This window comes from Numenius arquata, chromosome 2 (genome assembly GCF_964106895.1).
Source record: "Numenius arquata chromosome 2, bNumArq3.hap1.1, whole genome shotgun sequence".
NCBI classification, from domain to species: domain Eukaryota; kingdom Metazoa; phylum Chordata; class Aves; order Charadriiformes; family Scolopacidae; genus Numenius; species Numenius arquata.
Genome location: NC_133577.1, coordinates 15,860,462 through 15,881,295, shown reverse-complemented (window position 1 = coordinate 15,881,295; position 20,834 = coordinate 15,860,462). Strand labels below are relative to the sequence as shown.

Here is a 20,834-nt window from a genome sequence, read left to right as displayed (position 1 = left end):
TATGTGACTCCTAGTTGGCTTAAAGCTCAAAAGAGACACCCCTCCACAAGCCAGCACCTTTTACAGAAAGATTCACAGGGCAAGAAACAAACATAGCTTCACTTAGTATTTACTACTTGTAAAGGTTGGTTTGATATTTTAAAGCTCAAATAACTACACTTACCTTCTGCTTTGTGAACAGGACATGCTGCCAACGTTTTCCAAACAAATACAAACTCACAGTCATCCTCTTGCTCAAACACTGGTGATCCCTACAGAAAAGAGCCATATGAAGGAGGCTTACTAAGAATCACATTGCAAGTCTCAAAACACGCACAGAATCCTTTTTTGTTGCAGTTGTACAGTATAAGACATCCATTATCAAATTTCAGTACTCATTTTCAGCAAAGAGCTGGTTTTTGTGGCTCTCAGAATTCCATGATAGAGCTCACTGTTGTGCTCTACAGGCTCAGGAAAGCAGTTTTAAGAACAGACAAGGGAAAAGCCTGTATACAAGACACTACTTTTTCGAACCAGCCTCTCCACTCCAAGAGGGATAAACACTGTCTATTTTATTATAGTAATTCCAAGCTCTAAAATCCTCATTAATAGCAATAGGCATAGAAAATTACCATTGTTTGATCACACTGGAAGATTATACGTGTAGAATAACGTTGCTTATCTTTGCATGTGTCACCATTCAAGTAAATAATGCTTAATGACCCATCAGTAGCAGCCTGTGGGTTTATCTGAATGACTCCGAGGTTCTTGCTGCTGTCACTGTATTTCACACAAGATCCTATGGCACCACCTACAGGAAAAAAAGCAGCCTGTATTTTACTTTACTGTAAAATAACATAACAGAGTAGCTTTAAAAGAGCTTTGAGCATTAAATCAGACTGTCTCAAACTCCTGAAGCAGAACACAACAGAAGTGTTTTCTTAACTAGAGTTAGAGATATTGTGTGCCTAAAGCCTTTGAGGAATAGAACAAGTTACTGTCCTGCATTCACTGAAACCTTTAAAACTCCACTAACTTATCTGCTCCCACAGACTAACAGAAGACTACAGCAACAGGTTAAATAAATCAAACTGGCTAGAAGTGCAATAACACACAGTATAAGCTTCTCGTTCTGCCCTAATTCAGTTTGGAGGCTTCAATAACATTTAACTTTCCTTTCTTCTTTAAAAATAAAATAAAATCAAGGCTAGTGGCAAATACTACTGTCAATGCATTTTTCCTAAATGCATTCCCACACATCTTAATGCATGAGTTCTTGTGAGCATTAAGACTGCTCTCAGTTTCAGAATCAGAATCGTAGTGGTTGGAAGGGACCTCAGAGATCATCGAGTCCAACCAACAGTAAAAAAAAAAAAAAAAAAATAACAAAAAACCACCACAAACAAAACCACCACCCACCACCTGAACACACAACAACAACAACCAAACCAAAAACCATCACCCACCCACACAGCACCCCACCACAAACCAGTAATCTTGGACACTAGAGCATGCCCTGAAGAACCATGTCTACACGTTTCTTAAATACCTCCAGGGATGGTGACTCCACCACCTCCCTGGGCAGCCCATTCCAATGCCTGATAACCCTTTCAGTAAAGAAATGTTTCCTAATATCCAACCTGAACTTCCCCTGGTGCAACTTGAAGCCATTACCCCTTGTCCTATCATCTGTGACTTGGGAGAAGAGACCGACCCCCGTCTCTCTACAGCCTCCCTTCAGGTACTTGTACAGAACAATAAGGTCTCCCCTCAGTCTCCTCTTCCCCAGACTGAACAACCCCAGCTCCCTCAGCCTCTCCTCGTAAGACTTGTGCTCCAGACCCCTCACCAGCTTCGTTGCCCTTCTCTGGACCCGCTCCAGCACCTCAATGTCCCTCTTGTGGTAGGGGGCCCAAAACTGGACACAGTACTCGAGGTGGGGTCTCACCAGTGCCGAGTACAGGGGGACGATCACCTCTCGGTCCCTACTTGCCACACTGTTCTTGATACAGGCCAGGATGCTGTTGGCCTTCTTAGCCACCTGGGCACACTGCCGGCTCATGTTCAGCCGACAGTCGACCAACACCCCCAGGTCCTTTTCTGCCAGGCAGCTCTCCAGCCACTCTGCCCCCAGCCTATAGCACTGCCTGGGGTTGTTGTGACCGAAGTGCAGGACCTGGCACTTGGCCTTGTTAAACCTCATCCCGTTGGTCTCGGCCCATCGATCCAGCCTGTCAAGATCTCTCTGCAGAGCCTCTCTACCCTCCAGCAGATCAACACTGCCACCCAGCTTGGTGTCGTCTGCGAACTTACTGAGGGTGCACTCGATCCCCTCGTCCAGATCATTGATAAAGATGTTGAAGAGAATTGGCCCCAGTACCGAGCCCTGTGGGACACCACTCGTGACTGGACGCCAGCTGGATTTAACTCCATTCACCACCACTCTCTGGGTCCAGCCCTCCAGCCAGTTTTTAACCCAGCAGAGGGTATTCCCATCCAAGCCATGGGCAGCCAGTTTCTCCAGGAGGATACTGTGGGAGACTGTATCAAAGGCTTTGCTGAAGTCCAGATAAACAACGTCCACTGCCTTTCCTTCATCCAGCAAGCGGGTCACTTTGTCATAGAAGGAGATCAGGTTTGTCAAGCAGGACCTGCCCCTCGTGAACCCGTGCTGGCTGGGCCAGATCGCATGGGTGTCCCTCATGCGTTGCATGATGGCACCCAGGATGATCTGCTCCATGATCTTCCCAGGCACCGAGGTCAGACTGACAGGCCTGTAGTTCTCTGGATCATCCTTCCGGCCCTTCTTGTGGATGGGCATCACATTTGCCAGACGCCAGTCGGCCGGGACCTCCCCAGTTTGCCAGGACTGCTGGTAAATGATGGAGAGTGGCTCCGCAAGCACTTCTGCCAGTTCCCTCAGTACCCTCGGGTGGATCTCATCTGGTCCCATAGACTTGTTTGCATCTAGGTGTTGGAGCAGGTCCCTCACCACCTCCCTTTGAATTGCAGGGGCTTCACTCTGCTCCCCGCCCCTGCCTGCTAGTTCAGGGGTCTGGATATTTAGGGAACCCCCTATCCTACTACTAAAGACAGAGGAAAAGAAGGCATTTAGGACTTCAGCCTTCTCCTCATCTTTGGTTACTATGTTACCTCCCTTATCCAGTAGAGGATGGAGGTTCTCCCGAGATCTCTTCTTGCTATTGATATATTTATAGAAATTCTTTTTATTGTTTTTAACATCCAAAGCCAGGTTGAGTTCTAGTTGGGCTTTGACCTTCCTAATCTTTTCCCTACATAACTTTGCTATACCTTTGTAATCTTCCTGCGTGGCCTGCCCCTTTTTCCAAACGTCATAAATTCTCCTTTTTTCTGTAAGCTGTGACCCTATCTCTTTGCTCAGCCAGGCCGGCCTTTTCCCCCGACGGCTCGCTTTACAGCGCGTAGGGATGGCCCACGCCTGGGCTTTTAAGACTTCCTCCTTGAAGGAGGAAGGTTTGAGAAGGAGGAGGAGGTTTGAGAAAGTCTGCTTATTATACCCTTGACATACTTCACCCAGGTCAATGCAAGTTCAGTGACCAAATGGGCAGAATTCAAGAAATCATAGAATGGTTTGGCTTGGATGGGACTTTAAAGATCATCTAGTTCCACATCCCCGGCCATGATGGGCAGGGACACCTCTCGCTAGACTAGGTTGCTGAGAGCCCCATCCAGCCTGGTCTTGAACACTCCCAGGGATGGGGCATCCACAACTCCCCTGGGCACTCCTACTAAAATAACTAGGGATGTCATTCTGCATATATGATCTTGCATGAGAAATCACAAATTAAGAAATGCTTCTCATGTGGCTTACCAGGGCATCCAGGCACATAGGGCAAAGGCTTGCAGACATTCAAGAAAAAGGTTCGCTTCTTTGCTTCCTTTGAAGTGTCTATAGCAACCCATGGTTCACCCTCTTTGCTCAAGTCACTTAAGTCATACTCGTTGCCAGCAGCATCTGAAAGAGATGTGATACATACAGTAAGCCAAAAGATGATTTATTAGATACTTGCAGCAATACTGGGTTTGAAATGATGAATGTTTCACTGATGAATACACATAAAGGAATTTTCAGAATCACATTAGATACCCATTGAGAGAAGGTACTCTTTCCATGAAAAACATCACTGCACCAAGCATAGAACGGAGTTCTTGTCCTAGTTTCAGCTGACAAAGAGTTAATTTTCTTTCCAGTGGTTGTTGTGAAAGGAATGTCAATAATGCATATTGTTTTAATTGTTGCAATGTTTATACTTTTCAAGGACTCTCTTCAGCTTCCCATAGAAGCTGAGGAGGAGTATAGCAAGAACAATGGAATATTCCATACTATAGACATCATGCTCAGCATATAAATGGGGGCCGGGGGGGTCAGAATCCACAATCACTGCTCAAGAAGATAACAGTTCACTGGGTGGTTAGAGTGACTTGTGTCATTATGATTGTTATTTTCCTCTTCTGTTGTTCTATTAAACTGTCTTTATCTCAACCCATGAGGGTTTTTTTCATTTCCCTTTCCCCTCCTTCTCTCCCTCTTCTCCCTGCCCTTCTCGGGGGAAGAGGGAGAACTGCATAAGTGGCTGTGAGGTCCTAGCTGGCAGCTGGGGTTAAACCACAACAGTTCCCTCAGCAGTTACTTCCCACAAGTAACTACTCCACTATTCCCAGGTGCATTTTTCCATAGGCCAATACCAAATTAACCCATTTTCTTCAAAGTTTGGCTGAAGTAGCACCCAGCCATGATAACGATTAAAGGTTTTCAAAGTAGTTATCAGCTCTCTTGTGTATGTTCTCTATGTTTCACATTCACTTCTTGCCTGTCTTCGTAAGTTAAGGCTGCTTCAAACAACCTACCTCTTCTTCCTTTCTACAACTTTTACGAAGACTTCAATTCTTACAAATGCCTTCACAACAGGTATTCTTAAAGCGCTCCTCTGCAGAAGTTTGTTGTTCAGTTAATCCTGCCAAGATTTGTTGGACAGAGCCCACCCAAATTCCAGGTACTTACCTGTAACCTGGCAGTCTACAGGAGCAGGAGCACAGGCCAGAGCCGTGTGAAACTCAAAAAAAGTATCATGGACGTTCAGCACACTATTTATCTCTTCACGCACAAACTTAAGCTCTCCAGGATATGAATCATTACAAATGAAAGTCACCGTGAATGTGTCTGATGTTCCTGTAAAACAAACACTTAATCTGCTGCTGGTTCACTTGGGAATATTTGAATTTAAGTTTAAGGTAACACTTGACTTCAAAATTTTCTAACAGTTTCTTATTGCTGCTTCAAGGAACACACTACCTTATTGTTTATGGGATTTTCAACTGTAAATATACAAGCCTTCTTTAGAGACCTGTGCTAAATTGCTTAGCAGCCACAACTGTCTCTCCAAGTGGGAGACCAGAATGCCTTGACACATTTCAAGAGCATAATTACACTTTCATTGAGCTGTGCTTCCTAGGTCTTTGACATGATATATTTGAAGAAACAGAAAACCTATAAAACATCAAGTCAGCTGTACCAGTAACCTCTAAATTACATCACACAACAAAATTTTGGTTTCAGGGGTTTTGTTTGTTTGTAAAAAGTTCAGCATAACGACTGCAGAACAAGTAATACTGATACTATTTAAGCAGCATATGTTAAGTTCTGTTGAGTCCTCCCTTCCACAGCCTACAAGAAGTGGCAGTGCTACGTGGGGGGAGTAGTATTTGTCATCAATGTATCCTAGTATTATCCTAGCTCTCAAAGCAAAACACACAAGAGCTCAATCACTTGTTACCCATTGCATATTAGGTACAAAAACATCACAACTGGGAAAATGAGAGATATCAACATAGTAATTTGTACGGAGGACAAACATTCAGGAGCTTCTGAGGCTCCTGAATCCAAAATCCTGTTTTCTTACAAACCGTTTGTTGTTAAGGTGTCGTATACCTTTCTATGAAACCCTCCAACAGTACTGAAACTGAGCTATGTAAAATCCAAAGGCTAGATATACGTTTCTCATTAGTTTCATCTGTGAAACAGACTTAAATTAATGAAGTAAGTGTACATGAGGTACTAGAACACTTATTCAAGAAATTCCATTTAAGAGAGTATAAGCTTACTGAAAAATGACCTTTCAGATATGAAACAACTTTAGAGAGTATTATTCATGAAACTGAAGCTTAAAGCAATGGCTCCACTTAGGAAAAGAGCCAGAGTTCATTTTCCTCGTTTTCCCAATTTGACTATCCATTTCTCCATGCAAGAAGCAATATTTTTCCTCTACTCTGCAAGGAAAAAAAATCCTGTACTGTATTTGGTCCGTTTCCAGGAGTTTTGAAATGCACATGTACTACTGGGAACTGAGCCATTACCATTCTGCATGATTTGATTTCTTCCTAAAATTTTCATACAACCTAGTTTAAGGGACAACCAAACCCAGCAAGTTTCAGTGCATGAACAAAGGGAGGAATGAAGATCATTCACATAAAATTTGTACAATATCAGCATCCATCTCTGCTGCGTATTTCCTGAACTCACCTGATTGCAGATGAAAAGGACCTCTGTAGGTAAGAGTTAGAAACCCTTCACCAGATAGATACAGGGTTTTGTCCAATTCCACCAGCCTCACCGATGTCAGACTTTCTGCTTCACATCCAGCAGCCGGTTTGCCATTGATTTTACCACAATCTGGCATGGGTCCACAAATGTTTAGCTAGAAGTTTTGAAAACATATGGGTGTCCACCATATTAACCACATCAGAAGAATTAGGTCCACATAGTCATTTCTACATCAGTAAAATTCACTTGCCCAGAACTATTTCAAACAGCATGAAATGTCTGTCATTTTTAGACTGTAAGACAACCAACTATAATACAGGAACAACATCCTCAACGTTCAGCTTGCAGGGTCCACAAATTAAACCACATTCTGAACTTCTAGTGGGGATATCAAGTTTATTCTTAGATTAAAAAACACTATGGTAGTACCTGTGGACAGCCTAGGAGTACCAATACACACAGATTGCATTAAGAACACTGACACGGACAGATTAAACCCCTTTCTGGTTTTCCACTGTCCATTTCTTCAGCACCAGCCGATAAACTGGTATTATGCAACAGAGTCCATAACTGGCAAACCATGCATAGCTTCCGAAGTGCAGCTACCGTATGTTTGCTAAGCACCAAAAGTTCAATGCTTTTAAGACCATCTGAGATGTAATCAAGTTATACTCCATTCCTCCCCTCAAGCACAATACATTCCTGCCAAGTCAGATTTCATAAAAGGACCGAGTCAAAGCTCCACTTGCTCACTACACAAAACTGGAAAATGCAACAACAGCATCCATAAGTAACAGAAACCTTACCAAGAACTTCTTCCCAATGCCAGTAGCCATATAGCCTTTTTCAGAAGCTAGTGGCTGCAGATTGAACAGAAAGCCAGTGTTTGGATCTCGCACAGAGCAGGACTGAAAAAAAATAAAATTACAACACTATTATTTTCTCCTTCTGCATTTCTTCTGTTTATGTTTTATGTCTAACTTGTTTAAAGAGCCAAAGAAGTGATTTACACATAGCCTGTGTACCAATCAGCAACTTAATTTGGACAACCAGAATACAGCTCTGGCAGTAACAACACTTCACTCTATTTTGCACAGTTGTCCACTGACATCAGCCACATACCAACATATCAAAGTGCAATTTAACAGGTGACATCTATCAGGTTAGCTAAGAGCAACAAAGTTTAAACTGAGGATTGTTTTCACACTAATGTGTTCATGTTGAAACCTGTAAAGCAGAAGCAACTGAGTAGCTCAGTATAAAAAAAAAGCCTCATTTGATAATCTGTACATAAACAAGGACAACATATATCCTTACACATAAGCTCAGTTTTACTAGCAACCTTGTAAGAGAATGAAACATTCAGTGCCACAGCAAGTAAGTTGTTCCCAAGAGAGTGCACTTGAACACTGTCATCAGAAGTTACACATTTCAGGAACACTTCAAGAAGAAAGCAATAAAATATCCCAAGACTCCCTCACGATCAACTTCAGACTTCACTGTAGTTAGTTTTCTCCAAGAGTCATTTAAACACAGCAACCAGGAGTGTTAGGAAAAAAAACAGTATGTTGAGACTCTGAACACAGTAACATCCCCCTTGCTCACCTGAGAATCATCTTTTGTTTCCCTGATTGGACAAGCAGCCTCAGTTTCCCATAAGAACGTGGCCACACATTCCTGAATAGCTATAAACCGTGGACTGCTACTCTGGAAACAGATTGCAGAGAGAAGACCAGAATAAATGTAACAGCCAACACCTTCTCGTGTTTGAGATTCCACTTTTTGAGAAACTGTCAGGTTTTTCTAAAAGACTTCACTACAAATGCACACAATTTCCACCCCACTTCCCTCTCCCCTATTTATTTTGAAGGTCACCACTGAAAATTTTGTCTAGCTAAACACTTAGCATGTCATTACACTTTAGCAAAGAACTGAATCTGACATCCAAATATTCGGATTAAATTCAATACCGAATCTAGATATGCATAACCAGACCTTGACTCAGTCTTAAGCTTTGAAGAGTTTTGGGGTACAATGCATAGTCCACTATAAAAAGGAAAAAAAAAAAAAAATCAAGCAAGTCCAAAGGCTGTTACCTGAGCTAACAAGGTATCAGGAATATTAATTATACACACTTCATTTCAGTGTTTTCAGGCAAAAGCAAAGCAGTTCATAACTGCTCCAAGTCACAGATTTTCACCATACCTCTTGGGCTGATGATCATGGGAGTGAGGGGAGTAAGACCAGCAGATTCTCAAACCAGCAAGAACAAGTCTAACGATCCCCTCAGTCTAAACTTCAGTACGTGGAGTTGTATCAGCAAAATTTTATAGATTTAAGGACTCCTCTAGAATCAACAAGCTACAGAGGACACAGAATCCAAGTCTAAAGATGCACTTTACAATATTCTTCCTCTTAAGAGCATCTGCAATGTTTGCATAAACAACTCCTCATTCTTAAGTCCCCATGTATTTTTCATGCTAATTAGACTAGTCTGAAATACCACTGTTCACTGAGGCTGTTTTTAACTAGTTCTTGCTTATGATAAAATACTTAGTCTGAGACACATGCTTCTCTAGCATCTAATTCAGCTTTGGTTTTACATCTCTAAGTGCTCAGGAAGTCTCTCATCATGAATCTACTATACACGATACATCTCCACGTAGCTTCACATTACACGATAGAAAACCTACAGCGATGAAGCAACAACTGAAAGATCATTTGTCCTTACAAGAGTGCCCTTGGAACACATGAAGTGGATGGTGGTGGTATAAGTAGTTTTCTTTCCATCAGCATCAATGCACACAGAGCCATTTGCATAGGTTAGAAAAATGTGTCCAGGTCTTTCAACTACCAGTTCTTTGCTGGCAACACCAAGATTGCTAATAGAGGTGACTTCAGAGTAAGAAACCTAGAAATAAAGAAAAGCATGTCAGCAATTCTTAACTCAAGTGACGAGCTACAGATACAGTCAAAAAGAAGAAAATAACCTTTTGTATACAAGATTACTGTGGTAGGTATCTTAAGAGTTTTTAAGATTACAAAGGTGTAGAGATCCCCCTGCATTTCTCTCCCATTCTGTACTTGTTTCACATATTTAACTGACAAGCTCCACAAAAGCAAGTGTGGTTTGGTTTTTTTTGTTTTTTTTATTTTTAGTACAATAAGGTGCCTATAGTGCCTCACAATAGCCATCCTCATCTTGCCAGTTACACAGCTTAGGAATTTAGGGAGGCCTATGCCTCATGCACATTAAGTAGGGCTAAATTTTTACAGGTCTTTAAAACACAGTATGTGGAAGCCTCCAGGCATTCTTAGAATTGACCTTAGGGATTGGCTATGCTTAGCAAGGCCCAAAAACCACTTGCAGAAACTGGGCATTAAAACAACAGTAGGTGCTACTACCAAGGTCCAAATTAATCTTCACTTCTGGTGTTTTCTATTGTTAAGAAACTATTTTAAGTTAGTGACAGCAACAAAAAGAACAATACACCTCCAAAGCAGCTCTGTCCACAAAGACTTCTGGGGTTTTTTTGCCCTCTTTTTTTTTTTAAAAAAAAAAAAAAACTAACATCCTCATTGAGGGTGATCAAATGTGCTCACTTTTTACTCCAGTGTCTTCAGCAATGAAGTAACGAAGCCCTAATGTGTCTCCACATGTAAAGTAAATAGCCTTTCACAACAAGGACTAATGCAGGCACAGGGAGCTAAGTATTACTAGTTCAAGTGCCATGACAGCAATGTACACATTCAGTCACTCAGTCATCCTCTCCAATATGGAGAGAAGGTGTTCTCTCTGTTTTACAGAGGGAATTAGGACAGGTTGGTGAGCCTCTAGCTCAACTTTCCCTACAGCTTTGAGTAGCACTGAAGTCAGGCCTTGGGCAAAGTGTCCATCCAGTCTGTCAGCACAAACAGTCCCATGATAAATTGTTGCACTTCAGGGAAATACAGAAGTAGAAGCCCATAACCACCATCATGTGGTTTTTTTTTCCTTCCTTGCTTGGCAACTTCTGCCTTATCTACTCCTTAAAGCCAAAGGGAGCTCAGAGGAGGGTGGCAAAGAATCTTTAAACACATTTCTTCCACAGTTCAATCTAAAACAAGCTAGAAGCAAGAAAGAATATCCAGCAGAGGAGATTATTCCTAAGGCAATGCTAGCAGTCTCTGCGACCGCAGCAGCTTACACAGAAGAGATGCAGTTTGTCTGCCTATGCAACACAGGGCAAAGAATCATGCATGTCAAAGGCAACACTGGTACACTCGTAAAAATTAAAGCCTTAGTCTTTGAAAAGATGGACAGGAGGCCTACCATTCTGCAGTGATTATGCTAACATTACAGATACACAGAATACCACTGGATTTTGCACCAAGAAGCCAGAATTCATGTGCTTGTCTCGCATATCCCTTAATCTCGCTCACTTGGTAAACCAGCTCTGAGCTGGGATGGAAGGGCTACTCACATGATCATGCCGATATTCCATCTGACAGACAGATGCTCGCCGGTCACATCCTGGGACAGCAATCAGTGGTCGACAGACATTTATGTAGTACTTCTTGCGTTCACCTGGTCTTGAATTATCCATGGCATACCAGTTTTCACCTCTCTTCTCAGATTTTGCTAAGCTGAGCAGGAAAAGAAAGTTCTACACTAAGAACACACATTCTTCATAGATTTTCTCTGGCTTTCTCTGTCAGTCTCAAGAAACATAACAACCATAAGGCATTTCAGAATAACTTTTCTCCCTCATATTTTTAAGTGTTACAATTAAAAATAATACTTCTAGGAAGCAGAGCACAGCTGACAAAGTAGTAAGATTTTATTAAGCAACACCACCCCAAAAAGTCAACTTACATCTTAGGAGGCAAGTCAATATACTAGAGGGAAATACTGTCTTCATTTCTAGACACATGCAGTAACGATTGTCACAACAGATGTAGTTTCTAGTGCTGCCTGCACAGGAAACCAGCTTCATCCAGTACTAAGCTATCAGCCAGAACACTAAACTAGAATAGCTAAATTATAATATATATGTTACTTTCCTACCTTGACAAGTCATATTGGTCCATGGTGTTGGGATCAGTCACAACACATTCCAGTGGTATTTCAGGACAAGCATATTCAGTGTACCACCTGAAGTTGTAGGTATAGCTATCTTCTATCTAAAAAACAGTGGAATAGGTCAGTGAGGCTTTCCACACAGAATGCTTTGTGACTCACAGCTACTCCTTTACATGTTAAGCCTGTTATCTCCCCTTGATTTCGGGATATACCTTCTCAGACTGATTTGTATATGTCTGTTTCATTGTAGACCTTGTCATTTGCTATGTCACCAAAAATAGTCTTTCCAAAAATAACAGAACCAGAAGAACTAGAGCAATGTAACTGCTGTCTGCTGTGTTACAGGACACACAGTCCTACCCCTTGCTACTTCTCAGTCAGTTTGTTTTATTCAGCTAGAAATAGAAGATGATCAAAAGCACTAGTAATTACACAGCCCAGAGACTAGAGAAGACTGAAATAAGAACCTGGATCCAGGTGAAAAGCTTACTGTTCAGTGGTGAAGACAAGCTTTGTGGCTGCAACAAGAGGCAGATATACCAAGAGAAATAACTATTTCCCTTAGTCTGCTTTATAGATACTGGATATTTCCATCCATGAATCTGTGCCTGCGTTGCCCTAGAAGCAATTATTGTCAGGATTTTGGGATGGAGATCCTTCCCTTCTTCTTACAGAACTTCTTACCTGATATTCAGGCTGGCCTATTCCAGCCTGACGGTCACACAGGAAAGTTATAAGGGTAGATCGCTGTGTCTTCTTCTCATCATTGTATGCTGTACCATTTTTGTAGGTCAACTGAATCAGGCCATCATAATACGAAAGTTTGGAACTGGGCAGTCCAAGACTCCAAGACTGATCCTTACTAGAAAAGAAAAAGTGGGCTTTGATACTGAACAGAATGCAAAATTAATTCTCTCTTTAAGAGAAGTCTTACAATTAGTAAGCAAACAGGTAAGTTTATAGAAGACACCATAATAAGACAAAAGAATTAAGTAAGGTTGACTAGATATAAGTGAGCTAGGATGAACAGAATGCTGCCAAAAGGAAACTTAAAGCATGCACAGGTATCCTGCTTTGGAAAGAAAGTTGTACCTTGCTTAGATATCTGGAAAACTTTAACATTCCCTTCTCCAGAGGAGTGAAAGAAATATCAAGGTCCCATTCTCCAGAGAAGAATTCAAACTGAAGACACCCTAATGCTGGGCTTAAACTGGTTCCATGCAAGTACACGTGGACAGAGAAGACTTAGCAACGCACAACAAGTCTTCTCACTCAGGGAAGAAAACTGCCTTTACATGCTCTTGGCTTGGGACCAGCTTTGGTTCAGGGGAGTTTCTTTGCTCTGACTTAACACTGGCTCTCTATCAGACCTATCCTGACCACCCTCCCCTGAAGAATGTTTTTAGTGTCTGCAGTGAACTGTCTTTGGCTGGAGAGTAACTCAAATATAGCCAATTCAATTGTAGCTGTATGCATTTGCACTGTACCACATCTCCGGCCACAGGCTGACCTGGAACTGTACAGAGACGGTCTCAGACATAGCTTCTAGAAGATACCAGTTAGAGTTGTAGCACACACTGGGACTGTGCCTGCTTGGCACTTAGCAATAGAAACAGTGCAACACCCAAGCTCTGGGCTCCACCTCTGCATAAGGCATCCACTAATCCCAGCACATCAGTGCTTCTTTAGGCCAGCTCTTGGAATCCAGCTCACCCTGAACCCAAATTGTGGGTTGGCTTAACACAGATACAGCAGTTAACTGACGGCTTACAGTCCCTATGGGAAACATAAGGGGGAGCAACGGACACGCTTATTCACTCTCAAAAGTTAGCTCAAGCAAGATTACATGTGTGTGTGCACTTTGCTTGAAAGAGCTGGCAGCATAATTACTGCACTACCACATAATATTTTTACATGCAAATTACCTGAATCTATTATAGGCAATCTATTACAGCAATTATTTTACATGCAAATTGTTCACTGTCACACATAGACAACACTGTGCAACAAGAAATCATCTATTACAGACAACAGAACTAGTTACTCACCTTTGTGTGACTTGGCACGCTGCTGATTGTGTGTGACACAACTCATCCGGCACACTGCCACAGATGTTTATGTAAAACAAGTATTCAGTAGTATTAACTACATAGTACCCATTTTTCTTGGCCAGAGGTGATAAATCAAAAGAGAAGCCTAATTGGGAAGGAATATGCTTTATCAGTTTCATTTTCTCCTGCCATCTCTCACAGGTTTGATTCTACCAGTCACACGGCTAGTTCATTTCCCCCTGAATAAGTCTCCTTCCATGTAATTACTGTTCCACAAACAAATATGGACATACTAAAAGCATGTTTTCTTATACGGAGATATTTACCACAGTAAAATGCACTTTACACCTATTTTCCTCCACACACACTAGGGAAATATTAAGGTCGTGCTATTCTGATCTTCCATACGCACGTGCTTAAAATTGCTGTGCTCAAACGTTGTGGGTGCTTAGACTTAGGTTCAACTTGCTTTGTTCTTGTGCATCAGAAAGACTCAGTGTTGTGACACAAGTTCTGTCCCTCACAACCTTTTGAATTTGCTGAACATAAATACATACCTGCTTGAGGATCAGAGACTTGACAGTGATCTCCTTCTGTTTTAGACATGACACAGGCAGCAGCAGTATACCAATCAAATGCATATGAACATACACCCTCAGACATCAAGATTGGAGCACTTTCTAGATCACCTGGTAGCACAAGAGCAAGCTGTTACACATAAACAGTCAGGCTGCCAAAAGGAACTATGAATTTAAGTCTAGGAACACACACTCCTCTCCAACAGCAGACCAAGATTAACTGTTAAAGTACTCTCATTTGAAAATGAGGACTAAATAGAACCAAAAATTCCTTGCACAAATTCTTTGCATCCTCCTCAGAATAAAAGTTTAGCCCAGAGGTGAAGATGCACTGCTCAGTCTGTTTCTGAGTACTATCAACCCTCATAAAAAACTGTTTGCTTTGATACACAAACCTGGTGTTTTGCTAGAGAGTTTTAATAGGAAGTAGTGCATAACCCGATCCTAACAGCCAGCACACTTGGAGGATTTAGCTTCCTCAGGCTGAGGCAGAGGAATACAGGTTTTGTATTTCCCTGGGAGATGGTTAAACTAGTGGGTTATTATATGGAGATGAACACCAACTGCAAATGCTTCTGCTTTTCGTAAACTGCAAGCGGTTTAGACACAAAACATACTCATTGGAAAAGAAGGTTAAAGTATTTGATCTCTGTTCAGAACCAGCCTTTCCCATCAAGAAAATCTAGGGATAGAAAGTGCTTTGTATAGCTTACAGGTATTTGTGGAGCTTTAAACACTTAAACATACTTCCACCACATTTGAGAGAATCTTAGTTCAAGAGGCTTACTCAAGGGCCTTTAAAGAGTACTTGTATAAAAAGCAAGAAGAAATAAATACCTGCAATTACATTGCTATCATCCTAGTAAATAAATCACAACGTTTCAGCTTTTGCATAGGAGGAAATAAAAGACAAAGGCACATGCTAATATTTAGCACTCATGCCTGGGCATATTAAATGACCTCCAGTTTTTAACTGGATCAGAGAACAGGGTGTGGATAGTCTCACCTGGTCTGCATATTAGAGTGATGACAGTTTTGATTTTCTTGTTAACACCACAGCTGTCTCCATTGGAATAGGTAAGTTGAATATTTTCTCCAACCTTTTTAGGAGAAGATACAAATGTTCCAAGATTCTTACTATTGTTTTGTTTATCTGTAAAGACAATAAATACATCACTTTTTTTTCCCTGGAAAAAATTGAAGTTTACCCTATTAAGAAAATATTAATTAGTTAAATGGGAAGTCTTAAGAAAGCACATGATTAGGAGTTTGGTTTTAATCTCATCAAAACCATGCTATAAAGCCTGGAGGAGAGTAATACCATTCTTTAGTTAGAAAAGGCTACTTGCATCATTTCTTCTAGGGTCTTTGGGAACACAAGAGAAATGTGCTCTTAACTTTTTTTTCCCCCAATAACTGAAGGCACTCAGGGCAGCCAACTCCATTTGCAGAGGAAATACCAACCTTCAGAGCTTTTTCTAAAAAAAAAAAAAAAAAAAAAACACAAAAACAAAAAAAACCACCAACTGAAAAGACTCACCTACAGAGCAAATAGCAGCATCATCTGGGCAGCTGGAAGCTCCTCCTCTCTTCAGCACTTTATGGCAGACATTGATGTAATAATGCTTCCTCCCTACCTCCAAAAAGCCGCTGTCCACAGCTTCCCAGTTCTGGGCTAACTCTGAAATACAGAGGGTCGTTAAGGTCGTTAAGTCACCTTGCTTAATTGTCCTAGCTTCTCCATGCCAAAATGCCTTCTATCACAAAAATGGACCCATATCTAAAACTACTTAGGATGACAGCAACCAAGGCGGTCATGGATATGGCTACTTTCATAAAGCACTCACTCCTTTTGGGGTGAGGGAAGTGAACACCAGTACCCAAGAAATTCACTAAGAAAAATAAAAGCCAATTAATGGTCAGCTAAAGAACTGCAAGTGAACTCGGGACAGAAGTAATTGAAAGCTAGTTTTCATTGCCATACCTGAACTGCGGATCAGAGGTGACAAGTCATAGTGCCTTTTCTTATCAGCAACTCTGCAAAGGAGATCTTCCTTCTCTTTAACACATGCATATTTTGTATCCCAAGTAAAAAAGTATGTGCAGTCCACTTCACCAGTAAACACTGGAGTTCCTCTGCCATCATTGCCTTAACATTGAAGATGGATAAACAGATGTTAGGTTTCCAGTGGAGGAAGGGGAGAAAAGCAAGGAAACTTGAGGACTAGCAACAAGCAAGGAAGATAAAAATCCTTTTGCTGCACAGGACTCGCGTTTGTGGTTTGGGTTGGTTTTTTTGGTTGTTGGCTAAGAAACAAGGCTCTTTTACACTCAATATTCTTGATCATCAGTGCAAATTTAGAACAGCAGTGCTACAACACCACACAAAACAATCCTGCCAGCCATAGAAATTAGCGCTTACTCTACCAATATTTATTCATTGTGTTAGCTGTGGCTCAAAGCATGCACTCCTTCGAACATAAGGTCTGCTAGCAAGCACAGAAGTCAAACCCTGAGCAGAGTCATCACAGCTTGTTAAACTCACCTGCTGTTTCATTGCACTCAAAGTTTATGACAGTCATTCTCTGAAAGCCGGAACTACACGCATCCCCATTCGGATAAATTAAAGTGAGATCCCCATCAGAATATCTGAGTAAAAAAAGTCAGTTTTAGATAGAAACATGGGATCAGACAGTCACACAGTGTTCTTCACATAACAAAAGCTGCACTATTCTTTATTTAGTAATTGACTCAAAGGGAAACCAAATGCTTTTTCAACATTAATACTGACATTTCTACTGCAACAAAGGCTTGCATCTGCTGATTTCTCTGGTTACTTTTCATTAATTTGTATAAAGTTTAAAGAATGCTCTGAAGCTATTCCAGCCTTGAATAGAATAGTCTATTCTAACTGAAAGCACAGATAATCTATTTCAATCGGAAGGGACTACACCATCTAGTCCAACTGCCTGACCAATTCAGGGCTGATCAAAAGTTAAAGCATGTTATTAAGGGCATGGTCCAAATGCCTCTTAAACACTGACAGGCTTGGGGCATCAACCACTTCTCTAGGAAGCCTGTTCCAGTGCTTGACCACCCTCTTGGTAAAGAAATGCTTCCTAATGTCCAGTCTAAACCTCCCCCAGAGCAGCTTTGCGCCATTCCCACACACCCTAACACTGGATACCAAGGAGAAGAGCTCAGCACCTCCCTCTCCACTTCTCCTCCTCAGGAAGCTGTAGAGAGCCACGAGGTTGCCCCTCACCCTCCTTTACACCAAAGGTGGAATATCTGTTCCCATTAGTTTATTGCACGGCTATTTTTGCCAGTCAAAGAAATCATACTTCCTGAAAGATCACTCCAACAAGTCCATCACATGCTTACAGACAGAGTGGAAGACCATATCTAGGTGAATAATATCTGTTTTGCAATCTCATGCAAACTATTGTCTCAGTATTCCGCTTGGGTACCCTGAAGGTCTTAAAAAAAACACTTTAAAAAATAATCACAAAATCCTGGACTTCACTAGTCTTGGATATGATTAATGCATGCTGTTGCAAAGGAAGCAGAGATGCCCTCTTGTTGAAGTCAGCTTCTAAAACATCCAATCCTGATGCCACTTTACGTGCAAAACTCAAGGAGGGCAAGAGGTGACACAGCACAATCTGCAACACTGGCAACAAAGCTGATGAAAGTTTCTTCCCTATCTAGGCAATAGTCTCTACCAACCCCATCTGCTCCTTTGTTTGCTAATGCTATCCTGCTATACCGTTAATGTTTTTCTATACAAAACTGAGCAAAACCACTTGCATTTTGTATCAAATATTGCTTCCATGACAAATAAGAGCATCAAATTGGGAAATATATCAGTCATTCAAACAAGTTAACAGGCCTAAAGAGCCTTTACACACCTTAGAGTTTGGTTCTCAAATCTTCCTGCCACTTTTTGCTGGTTACTTGAAGGTTTTACTTGGCAAGATGAAGTGTATCCTGTGCTGTCCTTGCAGTTACCTGCAGCGGTTTTCCCACATACGTTTAAGTAATAGTAATACTCCTCTTTGTCATCTTTGGCAAAATATGGTGTGACATAATCTGAATGAATAAGAAAAAGAAAAGTGATCTAACACACAAAAGAACAGATGCAAAACCCCAAATATCCAAAGAGGACGTTTTTCCTGTCTCCAAACATGGAACTGGAAAACTGGCTAGTCACACCACAAGAGAAAAATAGTGAGTTTACCTGCATGTTGAGTAAGTGGTCTTAAATCAATGGAGATGTCATGTTGCTCATTAGTCAGAAGACAGTCCTTACTCTCCAGGTAATCCCTGTGACAGGCATACTCAGTAACCCACTCAATTTCATACCGGCAATTTGTTTTTGCCGTGAGTTTGGGACCTGCACTCTAATATAGAAGTGAACAGAATTTAAATTACAACTACAGAGACTTATTTGAAATACAATCTTTAAAGCAACAGTATCACATTTAAGGTCTAAAGTCTAAGGACTAACTTCACCTGTTAATTGCTTAACAGCTGCAAACATTGTCTCTGGCCTCTCAGAAATAGGTGTTGAGAAGAAAGTAAAACAGCTCTTATTAATGATGTGTCAAACTAGAACTCTAAACAGAGGTAAAGTATCAGGCATTAGCAGAACATCACCATCAGTAACAGTACATGAAAAAGCACTTTTCGTTAGATCCTGGCAAAAAGAGAGATACATGAGCCCAAATTGCTAAGCACAGCTTGGACTATGTTTGCCTCAGAGGAGTCCTCCAAGAAGGGAGCAGAGATCAAGTGTTCTCCAAAGGCAAAGCAGCCTCTTAGACACTGGTGTTTTAGCAACTTTGATTCCCTCAGTCCAAATCAAGACTGAAAGACGTTTGAGAATTCTTTAGCCAACACTTCCATCAGGTGCATTTTCTGCAGTGAAATATTTTTGCTCCTCTGGGAGGAGGAATAGTGTTGCTTTTCCTCACTTTAAAATGAACTTTAGAAGCTCACCATGTTTCATAAATCTGTATTTCTGCCACCTACTAAAACAGGCAGATACACAGGCAAAGTATCAGGTAAGCTACAGGCACAAGTAACATTAGCAATACTATTCATACTACACGTGTGCATAGCTGTAGTGAGATATTACAAAGTGACAGTAGAGAAAGGCCTATGGTTTGCTTCATCCTCATCGTTGCAGAAGCATGATACCTATCTAGGTCAGATGAGACAAAACATTAAATCAAGCGTTAGCCAGATGAGAGTTCCTCCTTCACTAACCTGCAACAAAAAGCATCATGATATGGAATGGCAGAGGATTAGCAATAGCCACTCTGGCCCATTTTAAGGAGTATGGGTGGCTGGCATCACACCAAAGTGATCATCATACTGCACTGAAGCTACACTAAAACTGTCCTGCGAAAACTGAGCTGCTGCTTAACACTACAGGTTTTACTTTAAGGTAATAGGAGTTCATAAGCCTGCTTAGTAAATGATAGACTTTTGCCATACAGTGACACTTGCTAGCTTTTTTTTTTTCCCCTGAGGAAGGCCAGGTTAATAAAAAAACAAGTTACAGACAACAGTTGTAAGCATGCCAAGCCTAACTGATGACGGAAGAGTGCTCATCGTCAAGCAGAGCTCTGAGCCAAGAATTAACACTGTACTAACTCCGTCCTATTCTCAGAGGAAAGTTTTGAGCCCAGGAAAGGACAAAAAGTCACAAAACCAAGAAAGAACACACGCCAGGAAAATTTTATTTAAGTTCTTGTTTATCTTTTATACTCTTCAAAAGTCTTCTAGAATTTATTTAGATTCCTATGCTCCTCACAAGCTGCAAGCCAGGAGGATTTCTATTCCCTTCAGTCTTCAATAAAAATGAAAGACAATGCACACAAAAGTTAAAGACTAACTGTTTAACATAAACTAAAACAGCAAAGTTACCTCTTCTCCCCTCTTTGATGGGCACACAAAAGTGATCGTCACTGCTGGGTTATGGCCTAGGCAGAAGTCTGGCTTTTCTTCATCACTGTATATTCTCTCATAACTCAATACCAGCCTAGAAACAGAAAATGGCAAACCAAAAATGTAGTTAAGATACTATACACTGTACAGAAGAAGGATATTTTTGAAAGAACATCCACCCTTTGCTAGATACCCAGACAGGCTATACCAAAGTAGCCCTGCTCCTGAAAGACTGTTATGGAGGTCTCTAATCTCACAGTTAACCAAAATAAAGATTAAGACAGTCCCAGCAAAACTACTTAATACAGCATCCGCTTGCACTTCAGTTAAAACTCTGCTCAATGCCTTGTAAGCCATATTGTAGCAGGAACTTGGCCGACAGTCACAAGAACACTCTAGTTTGCTCTCAAACTGCTGGAGAGCAGATGTAACAGACACGCTTGCAACTTTTGGAAGTAATAACCACTCACGTTTTACCACATTCCTATGCTTTACTATCTCCGTGCATATAATCTCTTTCCATTCCGCCCCCAGAACTAAAAGCAAGACGAACTCATGAGCAGACTGAGAGAAGCAATGCAAGTGTGGCAGATCAGACAAGGCAGGAGTAGGAGACTGAAGCACAG

At 41.3% G+C, this 20,834-nt stretch overlaps 1 protein-coding gene across 1 annotated transcript in view; it reads right to left on the bottom strand.

Annotated features, from left to right (window-relative positions):
• The window catches only part of IGF2R (insulin like growth factor 2 receptor), a 61,302-nt gene that overhangs the window by 22,180 nt on the left and 18,288 nt on the right, over window positions 1-20,834 (bottom strand). The window contains exons 7-26 of the mRNA XM_074167024.1: window positions 20,188-20,302; window positions 18,494-18,656; window positions 18,165-18,345; window positions 16,799-16,902; window positions 16,238-16,402; window positions 15,794-15,934; window positions 15,260-15,406; window positions 14,233-14,364; window positions 13,673-13,820; window positions 12,309-12,486; window positions 11,610-11,725; window positions 11,026-11,188; window positions 9,294-9,473; window positions 8,168-8,269; window positions 7,369-7,470; window positions 6,542-6,716; window positions 5,024-5,191; window positions 3,833-3,976; window positions 612-790; window positions 164-251 (exon numbers count right to left, since the gene is read on the bottom strand). Of these exons, the coding sequence (XP_074023125.1) occupies window positions 164-251; window positions 612-790; window positions 3,833-3,976; window positions 5,024-5,191; window positions 6,542-6,716; window positions 7,369-7,470; window positions 8,168-8,269; window positions 9,294-9,473; window positions 11,026-11,188; window positions 11,610-11,725; window positions 12,309-12,486; window positions 13,673-13,820; window positions 14,233-14,364; window positions 15,260-15,406; window positions 15,794-15,934; window positions 16,238-16,402; window positions 16,799-16,902; window positions 18,165-18,345; window positions 18,494-18,656; window positions 20,188-20,302 (2,891 nt within the window). The remainder of the gene's footprint in view (window positions 1-163; window positions 252-611; window positions 791-3,832; window positions 3,977-5,023; window positions 5,192-6,541; window positions 6,717-7,368; window positions 7,471-8,167; window positions 8,270-9,293; window positions 9,474-11,025; window positions 11,189-11,609; window positions 11,726-12,308; window positions 12,487-13,672; window positions 13,821-14,232; window positions 14,365-15,259; window positions 15,407-15,793; window positions 15,935-16,237; window positions 16,403-16,798; window positions 16,903-18,164; window positions 18,346-18,493; window positions 18,657-20,187; window positions 20,303-20,834) is intronic.